This window comes from Setaria italica, chromosome VII, assembly GCF_000263155.2.
Source record: "Setaria italica strain Yugu1 chromosome VII, Setaria_italica_v2.0, whole genome shotgun sequence".
In the NCBI taxonomy this organism is placed as follows: domain Eukaryota; kingdom Viridiplantae; phylum Streptophyta; class Magnoliopsida; order Poales; family Poaceae; genus Setaria; species Setaria italica.
Genome location: NC_028456.1, coordinates 14549701 through 14562576, shown reverse-complemented (window position 1 = coordinate 14562576; position 12876 = coordinate 14549701). Strand labels below are relative to the sequence as shown.

General features: G+C 43.2%; 1 protein-coding gene across 1 annotated transcript; it reads right to left on the bottom strand.

Annotated features, from left to right (window-relative positions):
* Positions 1-5802: 5802 nt before the first annotated feature.
* On the bottom strand, positions 5803-12876 carry LOC101762252 (ribonuclease TUDOR 2-like). Its single transcript, XM_022828490.1, has 18 exons — positions 12747-12876; positions 11341-11489; positions 11165-11239; positions 10942-11058; positions 10763-10864; positions 10458-10664; positions 10162-10386; positions 9955-10062; positions 9689-9859; positions 8467-8667; positions 8044-8373; positions 7723-7953; positions 7465-7650; positions 7310-7387; positions 7105-7240; positions 6791-6867; positions 6263-6637; positions 5803-6117 (listed from the first exon to the last, which is right to left on the bottom strand). Exons 1-18 carry the CDS (start codon positions 12874-12876, stop codon positions 5803-5805), a joined length of 3213 nt encoding a protein of 1070 aa, XP_022684225.1.

The following is a 12876-nucleotide window of genomic DNA, read 5'->3' as shown; positions in this document are numbered from 1 at the left end:
TATTCAAAGGCTTGGTGGGCGAAGCAACACGCCGTTGCCCTGCTTTGGGGGGACCGAAAGGAGTCATATGGCATGGTTCCTAGGGTACTCATAGCTATAGCCTACTACAATCCTGAGGTTAAATGGTTCGTTGACTCATGTGGCATGATGCATCCTGACAATGGAGTTTTGAAGCATATACTCCAAAGGCAATTTTGGTCTTCCCTCAATGTGGTGAGGCATTTCAACATTGTCATCCTGTGATACTAGTGGACGGTACATTCTTGACTACAAAGTATAAGGGTACACTAATAATTGCAGTTGGTGTAGATCCAGAACAACAACTTGTGCCTCTTTCTTTTGCCTTGGCCGAGAGTGAGAATAATGAGAGTTGGTCATGGTTTATGAAACTTGTTCGGTGACATGTACTTAGACCTTCATGGCAAGTGTGTATGATATCAGATAGGCACCATGGGCTCCTAAATTGTGCGAAGGACCACATGGATGGTTTCCCACTACTTGTGCATAGGTGGTGCACGAGGCACTTTGCTGCCAACATGTCGCGTCGGCAGAAGAGCGACCGCGTGATTGGAAAATTGAAGACTTTATGCAAGGTTCATGTGGAGAGAGAATTTAGTGAGAAGTTAGAAGATCTAGTGAAGGACTTGAATGATGACGCAAAAGAATGGTTGAAGGGTGAAATAGATGATAAGGATAAATGGGCGCAGGCTTTCAAAAGTTGGCCTGATTTGGCGCGGCGGCAAGCTCCTGTCGCGCCAGACGGAGTGGCGTGGCAGCACCCAACCCCACGAAACCTACTGAAAGTTCTACGCAGTTGGCGTGGCACCTCACCCCTGCCGCGCCACTGCGCCTGGCGCGGCAGGAGTGATCTCCCGCGCCGCTACGCCTGGCGTGGCCGCCCCCCCACAAGCCGAAAACCTACTGAAAGTGCTATGCAGTTGGCTCGGCAACTCACCCCTGCCGCGTCACTGCCTCTGGCGCAGCAGGAGTGATCTACCGCGCCGCTACTCCTCGCATGGCAGCCCCCACCCACACGCCGGAAACCTACTGAAAGTGCTATGCAGTTGGCGCGGCAGATCACCCCTGCCGCGCCAGGCGGCTGGCGCGCGGTAGTCCCTCCCACCCGTTGAAACCTACCGGAAGTTATGTGCAGTTGGCGCGACAGCTAACTACTGCCGCGCCAGGCGGAGTGGCGCGGCAGCCCCCGTCTACATGCCCAAAACCTACTGAAAGTTCTATACAGTTGGCGTGGCAGCTAACTACTAACGCGCCAGGCGGAGTGGCACGGCAGCCCTCCCACCACCACTCTCTCAATTAACTCTTTTTTTGTATGGTCGATCTTTTAGGGGAAAGCTATATATTGCTCGGGTGTTTTAGGAGCACCCAGCACCCGATTTTGTGGGCATTAGATGGTCCATTGATTTCGTTTCTATCAGTTGGATATGGCTTGGTTGGTCCATGTTGTTTTCTCTCGACTTTTCTAGGGACCTAGCTATCTGTGTCCAGGTATTCAATTTTTGGGAATGCGCCCATTATTATATTCGAATCTCGGTTGGGTAGGCAAGGTTTGGTTCATTTCATCTTCAGTTGCGTAGTGTGCAGGCGAGGGGATTCAACTTAGCATTTACAGTTTGAATTTTATTAATTTGCAGTAATTTAGTGCATGTAATTTGTTTAATCTTATCATGTAAATGAGTTGCAATTTTTTAATTCTGAAATCTGATTTGTATGTTTGCATTTGAGTAGTTTCTCACATTTAGAACATGGTTATAGAAATATTTGCAGCACCTGCATTTGAGGGATTTTTTAATTTTTTAATTTTCAGGTGGTAGAAATATTTGCAGCACCCGAATTTTTTCTCTCCACAAAACAGGGTGTTCTCCACGTTCAAATTACCCAGTTGATTGTGGACACAGTAATACCCGGGTTAGCAGTAGACACTCCCATCTTTTATTCCCAATTGACGGGAGGAGGTCGGATCATTCACATTTGATTTGTAACCCATTACAAAATTGGAAATTTTGAATTTAATTCATTTTCTAATCTATTTTATTCTTTTTCGAGAATGCCGCCCTTTGGACTCCAACTGAGAATAGCGAGTCTTGTAATAGTATATCCAAGTAACATACTATCAAAATGCAAACATTGACCACAACCATGCACGCACACTCAATGCAAATAACATAGTACATATTTTGTTAACAAATAATCATAATTGTCACAATAAACATAGTTCTCTCACAAATGAAAATAGTTTTTCACAAGTAATCGTAGTTCTCACAATAAACATAAACATAGTTGTCTCATAAATGAACATAGTTTTGACAACTAAAGAGATACATGATCCAGCTAAATCAACACGTTCATCTACTCCGAGTCACCTTCATATAGTAACTCATCATCGTCATCATCATCCCCGGCAATAACAACTCCCTTCCCTTTCTTATCGACATTAACCTTACCAACAGGTAAATCGGCTATAAGAGCCTTTATCATCTCCATATGTGTCCCTTCCGTTTTTCTTGTAACTCTTCCATTTCAATCCTTCTCTTCCTTGCCCTAACCTACTGCAAATATTCTTCCCATGAACCCTTAGAGTATTTCACATTCGGATCAACCACATAACCTAAGCGATCTCTCTCCTCCCTCAACGTTTGTTTCTCCAACTCTCTCTCCTCCTCAACTTCCTCCTATTTTCTCTCTTCTCATTTTCAGTTAGATGTCGTGGATACTTGGTTCTGTTCTTCCTCCAATACTTAATAATAGTTTCCCTCGCATAAAGTATTTCAGGCTCCACTCCAGTCTCATGAATCATATTTTTGGTATATTTTCCCCCAAAGCAAGTCGCCGTCAGGGATAGGCACATCATACTCCTTCCTAATCTTTTCTATCAGTTCTTGTTGTTTTCTTGACTTGCATGGTTTCGATGTATTACCCAACTTTAATAACAAATCACAACGACCAGAAAAATCTTCCTAATCACATGTCCTTCCCTCCTGCAATAACAATTTCATATTCTTACAAATTTGAAACAAGTTTCAACCTCAATAACACAAAAGAGACGAGTAGTTACTCACCTAGTAATTGCCATATGCATTTCCAAAAAAAAACATATCCAAGCTCAGAAGGCACCACACCTTCTGTTGCCAATATACCACACTTGCATTTACAACTAGGAGAGGACACACATGGCCATGGTGACTTTCCACTCTCAAACTCCCGCACTTGCTCCTCCATTGGCCACATCGTCTTTGGACCGTATATATACTCATTGAAAGCACACAACGGCCACCCATCCTGCAAAAAACCAGTGATGACATATATCAATTAAAAGTGACCATATATCAATTAAACTATCACTGCTAGCTACACGTCATACTAACATTCTCATAATAGACTTACGTGAGTCTTTAGCGAGCATCGAAAGAATGGAGTGAACTTAGATGGAACCCCTAAGTTAGGATGCATAAGCTTAGCACGAACACCACACTTGCACATGGGAGGATCCCTCACACGCCTACAAGCAGCCTCCTGCTTCTCCTCCTCGGTCATGCTAGGTGGGTTTGGTGGAGGAGGAGCCCAACGCCTAAACTGATGGTATGGTTTAAACTCTGTGCTATGATATGGGAATAGGCGGATCCTAGGATCATATTTGTCGGGTCCATCGATCCACTGAAAGAAATCACAAGGTGCGGCAGGCATTGGATCAAAAGTCCACTTGCACACATAGAAGGCTCTTCCGGCTGTCTTTGGATGCCTTGATTGTTTCACCTCTACTTCCACGCCACATCTACAAAGAGGTATCGGAAGGGCAGGAGGTACGGGACCAACAACATTGGACTCGCCCACGTAACGCACATATCACCTACGCCGCTTGTATTCACAACCAAACAACATCATATCACCTATACATCAAGTGCCAGTAAATTTATACACAAATAAACTTTATGCACGTAAAAAATACAAATAGTCCATCTACAAAATACAAACACTTAACCATATCAACTATAGCAACTATATTAAGGAACAAAAATATGAGAAGAATTAATTGAACATATTGCAATAAAATGTCATGTACACCATGTCATTCACTACACAATTGCATACCAACAAAATACAATCCCACCATCAAACATACAAATTAAACAATCCATCTGCAAAATACAAACACTTCACCATATAAACTATATTGTAAACTAAACGTATTGGACATATTTATTGGACATATTGCAAACAAAAAAATACACATGTCATTTACAGTACACAATTGGATGAACATATGCCTAAATCGAAGCATTCAACAAGTTCTACACGTCAATATCGCGGGCAGAGACTCAATTGCGTCTGAACTACGCATCATCTAATACATAACAACATTGCATTTCATTCAAAATTGAAACCATCAACCTAACCCTAAGTCACCTAAACATCCTCTGATCTACCAAATGCAACCCTAAACCAAGGGAAAAAAATAGGGGATACCTTCCACACAAAGCGATCACCAATTCTCAACTTTCCCCCACCGAAATCGCCGGATTTTGGGTGGATTTGGGGTGGGGTGGCGGGCGGCGGCGGCAAGGAGCTCGGGCACGGGTGTTTTGGAGGAAGAAGGAAGGAGGGAGGGAGGAAGAAGGAGTCGGCGCGCGTGTCTAGGCGCGGTAGCCCTGCCGCGCCAGGCGGGCTGGCGCGTCAAGTGCCCGCCCACATCAGCGCCCGCCTGGCTCGGCGCCGCGCCGCGCCAGCGTGGCAGGGGTTCGCCGCTCCAGTGCATGTGGCGTGGCGAAGGCTTCCTGCTGCGCCTGACGGTCTGGCGCGGGTAAAAGGGTTACCTGCCGCAAATAAACTTCGCTGAGGTTATTTTTAAAATTAAATTTAGAAAAAGTTAAAAATAAAAAAAATTCCCTTCTTTTGGCCTCTCCTCCCTCCCGCCGCCCGCTCCTCCCTCGTTCTCTCTCTCCCTCTCCCGCCGCCCTGTCCTCCCTCTCTCTCGCTGCCCTCTCCTCTCCCCTTCGCTCGCCCCTCACTGGAATAGATCCGCTGGTGAGGGGCGACGGCGGGGCGGGGAGCGGCGGCTGTGGCCAGCAGGGCTAGGAGGCGCGATGCCCCACGAGGCACGGGGAGCAACGGCGCGTCGGCGTCCGGAGAAGGGGAGCGGCGGCGAGTGGCGACACGGGCGCGCGGGGATCTGGCGGTGCGCGGCGAGGTAAGCCTCGGTCCTCCTCTCCCCTTCCCTCTTCATCTCCTTCCTCTCCCTTCCGGACGAGGCGCGGCCTGCAGGATGCCGCCGGAATTTTTTTATTTTTTTAATAGGCGTCACCGCCGTTCTTAGTCCGGCGGTGATGCCGGATTTGAGGCCGGCGGTGATGAGGGATCGTGTAGTAGTGTGTCGATCCGGCCTCTTTGCAGGCCTAGATAGTGTCGCCAGCGAGTGGCAATCTCTGGCTAGTGTCGCTCCGATCGGATGTCATTCCGGCCCCTCTACACAAACAGCAGTGAAATCGGCCGGATGTTGCTTCAGATGGCCTGATGGCTGTTCTCCTAAGCAATCGGTCCAGGCGTGTTCAGATTGATCAAGTCTTCAGCTCTAGCTGGCTCATGACCAGTCTCTCGTTGCCGATAGTTTGCTTCTAGTTCTAGGAACATTTATTCATCATATATCTTTCTAGCATTGTATTGAGCAAAAGTATATTGACAATTTATACATGTATCTTAAAACGTTGAAAGCTCCATATTAATAAGCAAGCATAAATAAGAAAAGCCACGCATAAAACCATTACAAATCTCATTGTACATTGTCGTACATTAAGGCAATGAATCGCCCATGACGTGTTCCCTACTAGGTTTCGGAGTTCCGGTGGACTTGGAAGCAATGAGATCGATGAGGTCAAAGCCCCTGCTAGGAGGCTGAGCTCGAGCTGGCGCTAGCAGATCCTCATCATCATTGATGTCACATGCATTGCTGTCTTTTGCAGATTTATCTGGCACACCCACACCCTCAAGACGCCAAATGCCACGATGCTCCTTCTTTGCATGCTCCTGGAACTCTTCTAGATTTTTCACAGCAGCCCTATGCTCCCGTGAGATCAATCTATGTGTCTCGATTTGAGCCAAGCCATTCTGTAGATAAGCAAAAAGGTAACGGTTAGTATTAGTAAAGAATTACATAGTAGGCTAGTATATTGTAAATTCATTATATATGCAGAGATAGCTAATAGTTGGAGGTGATATGTTGTTCCGACCATTGTGGTAGTTAAATGCATACCTCCAGCATTGCAGCATTGATGCTGCTCTCAGCATCCTCATCAAACAAAGTCACAACAAGTACTTCTCCAGTACCTTGTCCTTCTTGCTTAGATTCCACAGTGGCACGCTCTTCAATTGTTGCTTTGAACTCTTTCCCATTATCAAGCAAAACCATGCTTAGATACCTTGCAGCTTGTTCACCAAGGTTATCTTTTAGGTTAGGAACTGCGATGAATGCAAGGCGGAATAACTTCGCAAGAGGAGGAATCAAGGAAGTAGATTGATTTGCATGTGCAGGTCTCAAGCGACTGTAAGTAACTATTTCTTGGTTTCCATAGTCTATATAAAATACTAGAAACTCCCTTTCCATGGGTCCTTGATGTTCACTCACAATCTACAAAAACAAGAATACATGAGTATGATTATTAGGGGGAAATAAAAATAACAGATATTTTGTTAATGTTTTGCTATACGTGTAAAACAAAAGGATATAAGAATTATTTTTTTCTATTCTTATAAATGTAAAAAAAGATTGATTTCACCATACCATAGCTCTATTCCATGAATTGTCGAGAGTGAATTGGGCTAGTACCACATCTCCCTTGGTTGGATTAAATGGAACAACATCAGATGGACCATTAGATGAAAAAACTTCAGCTTTCGAAGTATCTAATGGAACTTCATCTTTCAAAGTATCTACTTTGTCTTTAAACAAACTAGACCACCTAGAAGGAAGAGGAACCACATGATTCTTTGGCTCAGCTTGAACTTCTGATGTGTTCGATGGACAATGCCTTGGTTGATCTTGAACTTCCAAGGTATTTGATAAAGTATCTGGGAAATCTTTAGTAACCATCAAAGTTTCTGGTATGTCATTAAATTTCATAGAAGCAAGCTGTTGTTGAATGCTGTCCAAGCGACGATCACCAACTATATGGGCATAGAACTTTCCACCACCAATGACTTCAGTTACAACAATCTTAAAAAGTGAACAAAATTAATTAGAACATTTTGTATTGTGTGTGCCTCAAAGTTTAACAGCAGACATTTTCTAGAGTAGACAAACCTTGAAAGATTCCTTTCCATTTTGTCCCATCAACGATCCATGGGGAATCACTTTTGCTTCATTGTAGTTCTCCCACACCTAGAAAATAGAAATAGAATTGTTATAATTATCTTAACATTTTCCTTATTTTCTACTATAAAGAAAAATTAAATCACCTTCAATTTCTTCTGTTGTGCGGATTTTTCTGCCCTTATGAGGGTTTGAGCATCTGAGATTCTATCAAGTCCAAATGAACTAAGCTTGGCTAGGCCGGCTTCAAGAAGAACATAAGCCATATTGTTTTTGGACTCCCATAAGGAACCTAAGAATGTCCCGGTCCTATCCACAGCTTCAATCTCAATCTACATAAACATTAATCTTTTAGAAAAATGTAAAGAGCTTAAAATTGAAAAAATGAATAGAAAACAGCAAACCTCAACATCATGTTGGAGTATCGTTCTCCTCATTAGAGCAATGGCATCATCCGAGTAGGGCTCATTTTTACCAGGGCACCGAACACAGGAGAATGAAAAGGTAATGGTGCTTGTCTCATTAGGTATTGTTAGTTTGAAGCGATGCCCACTAAAAATGTACTCAACAACAGCGGAATGCCTTTTGTTTCGTTGTAACAAGTGGAAAAAATCTCTAGCCTTCTTTGCAGGAACCTGAAATATGATAAGTTGAAATAAAAAATTAAATAGGGGAAAGAAAGAATGGCTACACAAATGACTTCTTGAGTGAAAATAAATCCTTACTGTTGTCAAATCATTCATATGAGTCGCAGGATAATACTTTTTAGCATGATATCCTTTCTTTGCTTTTTCAGCATGCGAATATGCTGCCAATAGTGCATCATAGTGGTGTGACCTCTCCTCATAGTCTCGATGTCTTGTGATATCAGCAAATCCTCGTGAAAGCAAGAGCTCAGCGACATTGGCTCCAAATAGGTTGCCGGGGCTACCACTCTGGGAGGGTAGAAAAACGGATCCATAATCCAAAACTCTGGTGTCAACTATGTTGGTTTTATCTGCAGCATGTCCATTTGAAATATTGATTCTCCTAGAATACTCCATTGAGACATGAACCTGAACATTGTAAAAAATCAAATGCTAAGATCAATTGAATTTCTATGTCCTTTATCAATTTATGAACAGAAACTATAATAGTTCACTAAGAACCTGTTTTCCAATTAGCCGTGTACGCAAGAATTCCTTAGCTGCACGAGCAAAATGTTCAATAGTTTTGCTTTCTCCAGAAGAATCAACCAACTTAGGAGGTCTGATGCTTGAAATATTTACACGGCGCTCTGCCGAAGGACTTCCAACAAGCACCATATCATCAGCAATAACTATACAGTAACCATTCACCACCTCTATGACCTGAAATGATATCAATTAGTTAAAACCATGTGTATAGATGATATGCATAGTTGTATTGCATGGCCAAGTAAACAGATGCTATCTGCAATTAAACATGTATAACAACTAACATGAGTCTTAGAAAAAGATTATATAATCTGTTAACCACAATTGTTGATAATAGAGACAAATTAAATCTTCGATTCATTTGTACCACCAGAAGTTAAAATGCCAATAAAAACTCACTGTTTTGGTTACACATTACACCCCGTACTGTTACAAATTGATGCACTAGACCAAGGTTACAGCAGTCAGTCAGTTCGCTACCCCCACTGTTGCCCAGTTTCGGTGCTATCGATAGCCACAGTTCAGCACACACAGTAGGATCAATTTTCCACACATACAACATAACATAAATGACACGGCTGACACTGCTAGCTTCTCAGTGCTCAATTAGTAAAATTACCCAGCACTAAATCGATCTATTAACATACAAATCTTGGTGCCCAAATTGTTGTGCAGTCATCATCAGTGACTTCTCAACAGCTTTCACAAGCATCATCCAGTCACCTAGACCATGATAATATGTGATAGAAGGCCAAAGATTGGAATTTGCTTCTTTATACATACATGAATCAGAGATATTAAACTAGAAAAAACACTCCTTTACTCCCTTCATGTGTATTTTCACAAAAGAAAAGTCTTGATGAGTAGATTTTGACCTTTAATTTCTCTTACGATATAGTCAATTGTTACAAAATATTAAAATATTCAGACTGCAGATCTATTAATGAAATGTCTCACACTAAAAACATATAGAATTTTGACTTATTGTTTGTCAAACTTATAATGTCAAGTATATTGTATCAAAGTACGCTTTATATTATTGGATGGTATTCTTGTTTCTAAGTGCATAAACCTTGTATGGAACCAATGTTCCAATTCTGATGCAAATATGTTAATGCTACCTTTAATTTAAAAATACAAAAAGAACTGAATACACCAGTGCTACTTTTTATAAAACATGGCAAACGGAACTAACTTTTCCTGTGAATTTCTGATTGTGTATTGGTGTTGTCTTTGTAACAGGTGGCTGAAATCCCGTCCATATCCTTAGCTGTTCCTTCTTAGCCTGAAGTTCGGCATTCTTAAGCTTTCTTTTGGTTTCAGCTCCAAGCATGTTTGCGCTCCATTCCATATACTTTGCCAACCCCTATAAGAAAGATGACAATAACTGCTCATGAGTAAAAATTCAGAAATATTGCTGTAATTTAATTGTTCAAAGGACATGTTATCTGTATTCTGTACATTTTCTACAAGCTCAAGCGCCAAGTCCTTGGCAGTATTTCCATCAGAATAATACACTGAAGCAAACATGTTATCAAAACTGTCTGTTCCCTCCAGTATAACCCGCACCTACAAAAATTATAATAGAAAATTATTATTAGAAAAATATTACTAAACTCTGGAAATCGTATCGTATGTAATAACTCAATGTAAACAGGCCAAACTTACTTCTCTATTTAGAACTTTTGTCTCAGTGAAGTGCTTGGCCTCCTTACCAAACCTATCTGGTGGAATTTCAGAATAAGTAACTGCAGATGCTACAGCCTTCTGTAATGTCCCCAGTAGTGGTGCTTGAGCTTCTTCAGATGCTTTACCGTTCACATCAACATTGTTAGTTACTTCTGTTTGAGCAACTGCACTTGGAATAGATGTTCGTCTTCCCATGGATGGAGCCTATGATTTGAGTCGAATCAATATTTTGTCGTACAAAAAAGGCACAAAGGGAAGGGGTATATATATGTTACCTGAACACCAGCAACGTAAACCTGAAAAAAATGAAAGCTAGGGATCAAGCAGACACGGATAGTGCTACCATCACGCACTTGCTCAACAATGGCCTCCAAAGCTTTCCCTTTCATCTCAGAAATAAAACCCTTTACATCAGAAGGGCCGGCTTCTCCCATGGTCGATGATGGAAGAATTCTTACTGAAGCCTCCGCAGCGCCATGTTCCTAAATAGATAAAAAATAAGAGATACATTTTGAACACAACAACAAGTATTTTCTAATCACGCAACTATAATTTGGAAACCATGGAGATTAATACTAACCTTACTCCAACGACCTAAACCTTGGTCTTTAGCAATCTCCTCCAATCTTAGCAATTCAGTGACATATGGACTCACATGACCCTTATGACCTTGTTCTTTTACCTGATCAACGACCAAAGAAATTTAGAATCAATATGACACATGAAACAAAATATGGCAACCTCACCAAAGTAACAGACCTTGGCGAACCCCTGGGCAACTACCAGGCCTGCGATATTTTTGTCACCACCAAGATAGACCGTGCCAAATTCACGGCTTGATCCAGGAAGTACATAGTCGATCTTAAATTTAATTTCCTGCTTCCAATTTGAACTCATATTAGTTGTTAAAAATGTTGGATGCTGTAGGGAAACCCATGAGAGTATGTATGTACTATTCACTAATAAAATAACGTAAGGGGACCTGTCCAATGCAAAGCTTTCTCAGAAATTCTCTACTTTCCCAGGCAAACGGCTCGTCCGTTCCATGACGCCGTGCCTATATGTACAAAGAAAGCATCTCATCAAATCAATGTAGTAACTAGTAAGGGCAAACATGCATGAAATCTGACTATGGGACGTACAGGCCGGAGATCTTACCAGCCTCGGAGCGATGATGCATGACAAGGTGATCGACTTTTCCAGTGGGATCGTATCTGCCTTTGCGATCGACATGATTACCAGGGTGTCGCCGGAGGGCACGGCCTTAACCTTCCCCCTCAGCCAGCCCGACGCTGCCATGGCTGAAGCAGCAGGTCACTGCAAAACCATTATTTGAGACACAAAAATACCATTAGCTTCCAAACAGACACCATAGTCCAATTCAAGACCGAGCTCTCCCTCACTGCACGAGGGAACCTACAGTCGCTTCCTTTTCCCAACAAGAAAACGAAAAAGAGAAAGCATGCATGCGGTACATGCAACGTGTCCACGTTGTGATGTGCTCTATCAGATCATTAGAGAGTTCAGTTGTCTACGACTTGCACGAGTGCATAGATCAAGGCATAGAAACCATCTGCTAGCTCCCGTGTCAAAATTTCTGGTTGAACTTTGCCATATTTTTTTTCTCTTTCTCCTTTTATACTGACCAAATAAATCCGACCGTGCCATGACCAGATCTAAAACTTAACACATAGTGTACATGAGAATCGAAGTCCTAACGAACTTGTCGTGAAACCTGTTCTCATAGGGACGACGCAAACCCCAGCATCGTGCAGCTGGAGAAAAGGAAAAACACGTGTGCACTGTACCGAATCTAAGAAGAAGTAAATCCAACGAGTCGATAAAAAGAACACTAAGTTGCAGAGCGAGTATTATTCCACGTCAAAATCTACGGATGTAACACCCAGGAACCTAACGATCCAATCGGAGAAACAATATCCATGTCTTGATCGCAAGGCAGATTCATCCGAGAAACGATCGAACCGGAGAAACAGCATCCGCGTCCTGATCGCGAGGCAGATTCATCCAGGAAACGATCGATCCGGAGAAACAGCATCCGCGTCCTGATCGCGAGGCAGATTTATCTGGGAAGAAGCTAATTACCTAGCTTGGCGCGAGGAACACCTTGGAGAACGAACCTGCTGTGAGGACTCGCCGGCTGGGGCGAACGACGAAACGGACGGGCTAGAGCCGAGAGAAGTTTTGGGGACGGAGGTGGCCAGCTAAAACCCGAGCGGAGCTAGCGAAAGAGAGAGACCGGGGGCAGGAGGAATAGCTGTATTTGTAGGGCGGGCGGGTTCAAGTGTTCGTTAGGATTGCGGCCAGGTCGTTTATTTTCGGGATACTTCGTTTCCCTTCCCTTCAAGGAGAAGGACTGTAGTTCAATCTGCTGGTGCCTAATTAAAGATTGTACGTTAGTACGTATCACTACGGGATTCAGGAACTTTACCGAGCGGCCCTGGCACATTGCGACTTTGCCTAGTCGGCAAACATTTTTTGGGAAAAAATAAAAAAACACCGCCGACGCCCATCACCACGCCACCACCGGCCGCCGCCACCCTTGCCTCCCGCCGACGCTTGCTCGACGCTCTGGTCCTCGGCGGCTTCGGCGGCCGCGGTCGTCTCGGCGACGACGTTGGTGGCGTCGATGGAGCTGTCCTCCTCCTTGGCGTCGGTTTTGACGGCGGCCTTCAT

Coding starts and splice junctions, on each gene's coding strand:
- LOC101762252 (XM_022828490.1), bottom strand. CDS start 12,876: ATGAAGGCCGCCGTCAAAACCGACGCCAAGGAGGAGGACAGCTCCATC. Junction 7,954..8,043: donor ATATGAATGATTTGACAACA/GTAAGGATTTAT, acceptor ATCATATTTCAG/GTTCCTGCAAAGAAGGCTAG. Junction 7,241..7,309: donor ATGGAAAGGAATCTTTCAAG/GTTTGTCTACTC, acceptor TGTTCTAATTAA/TTTTGTTCACTTTTTAAGAT.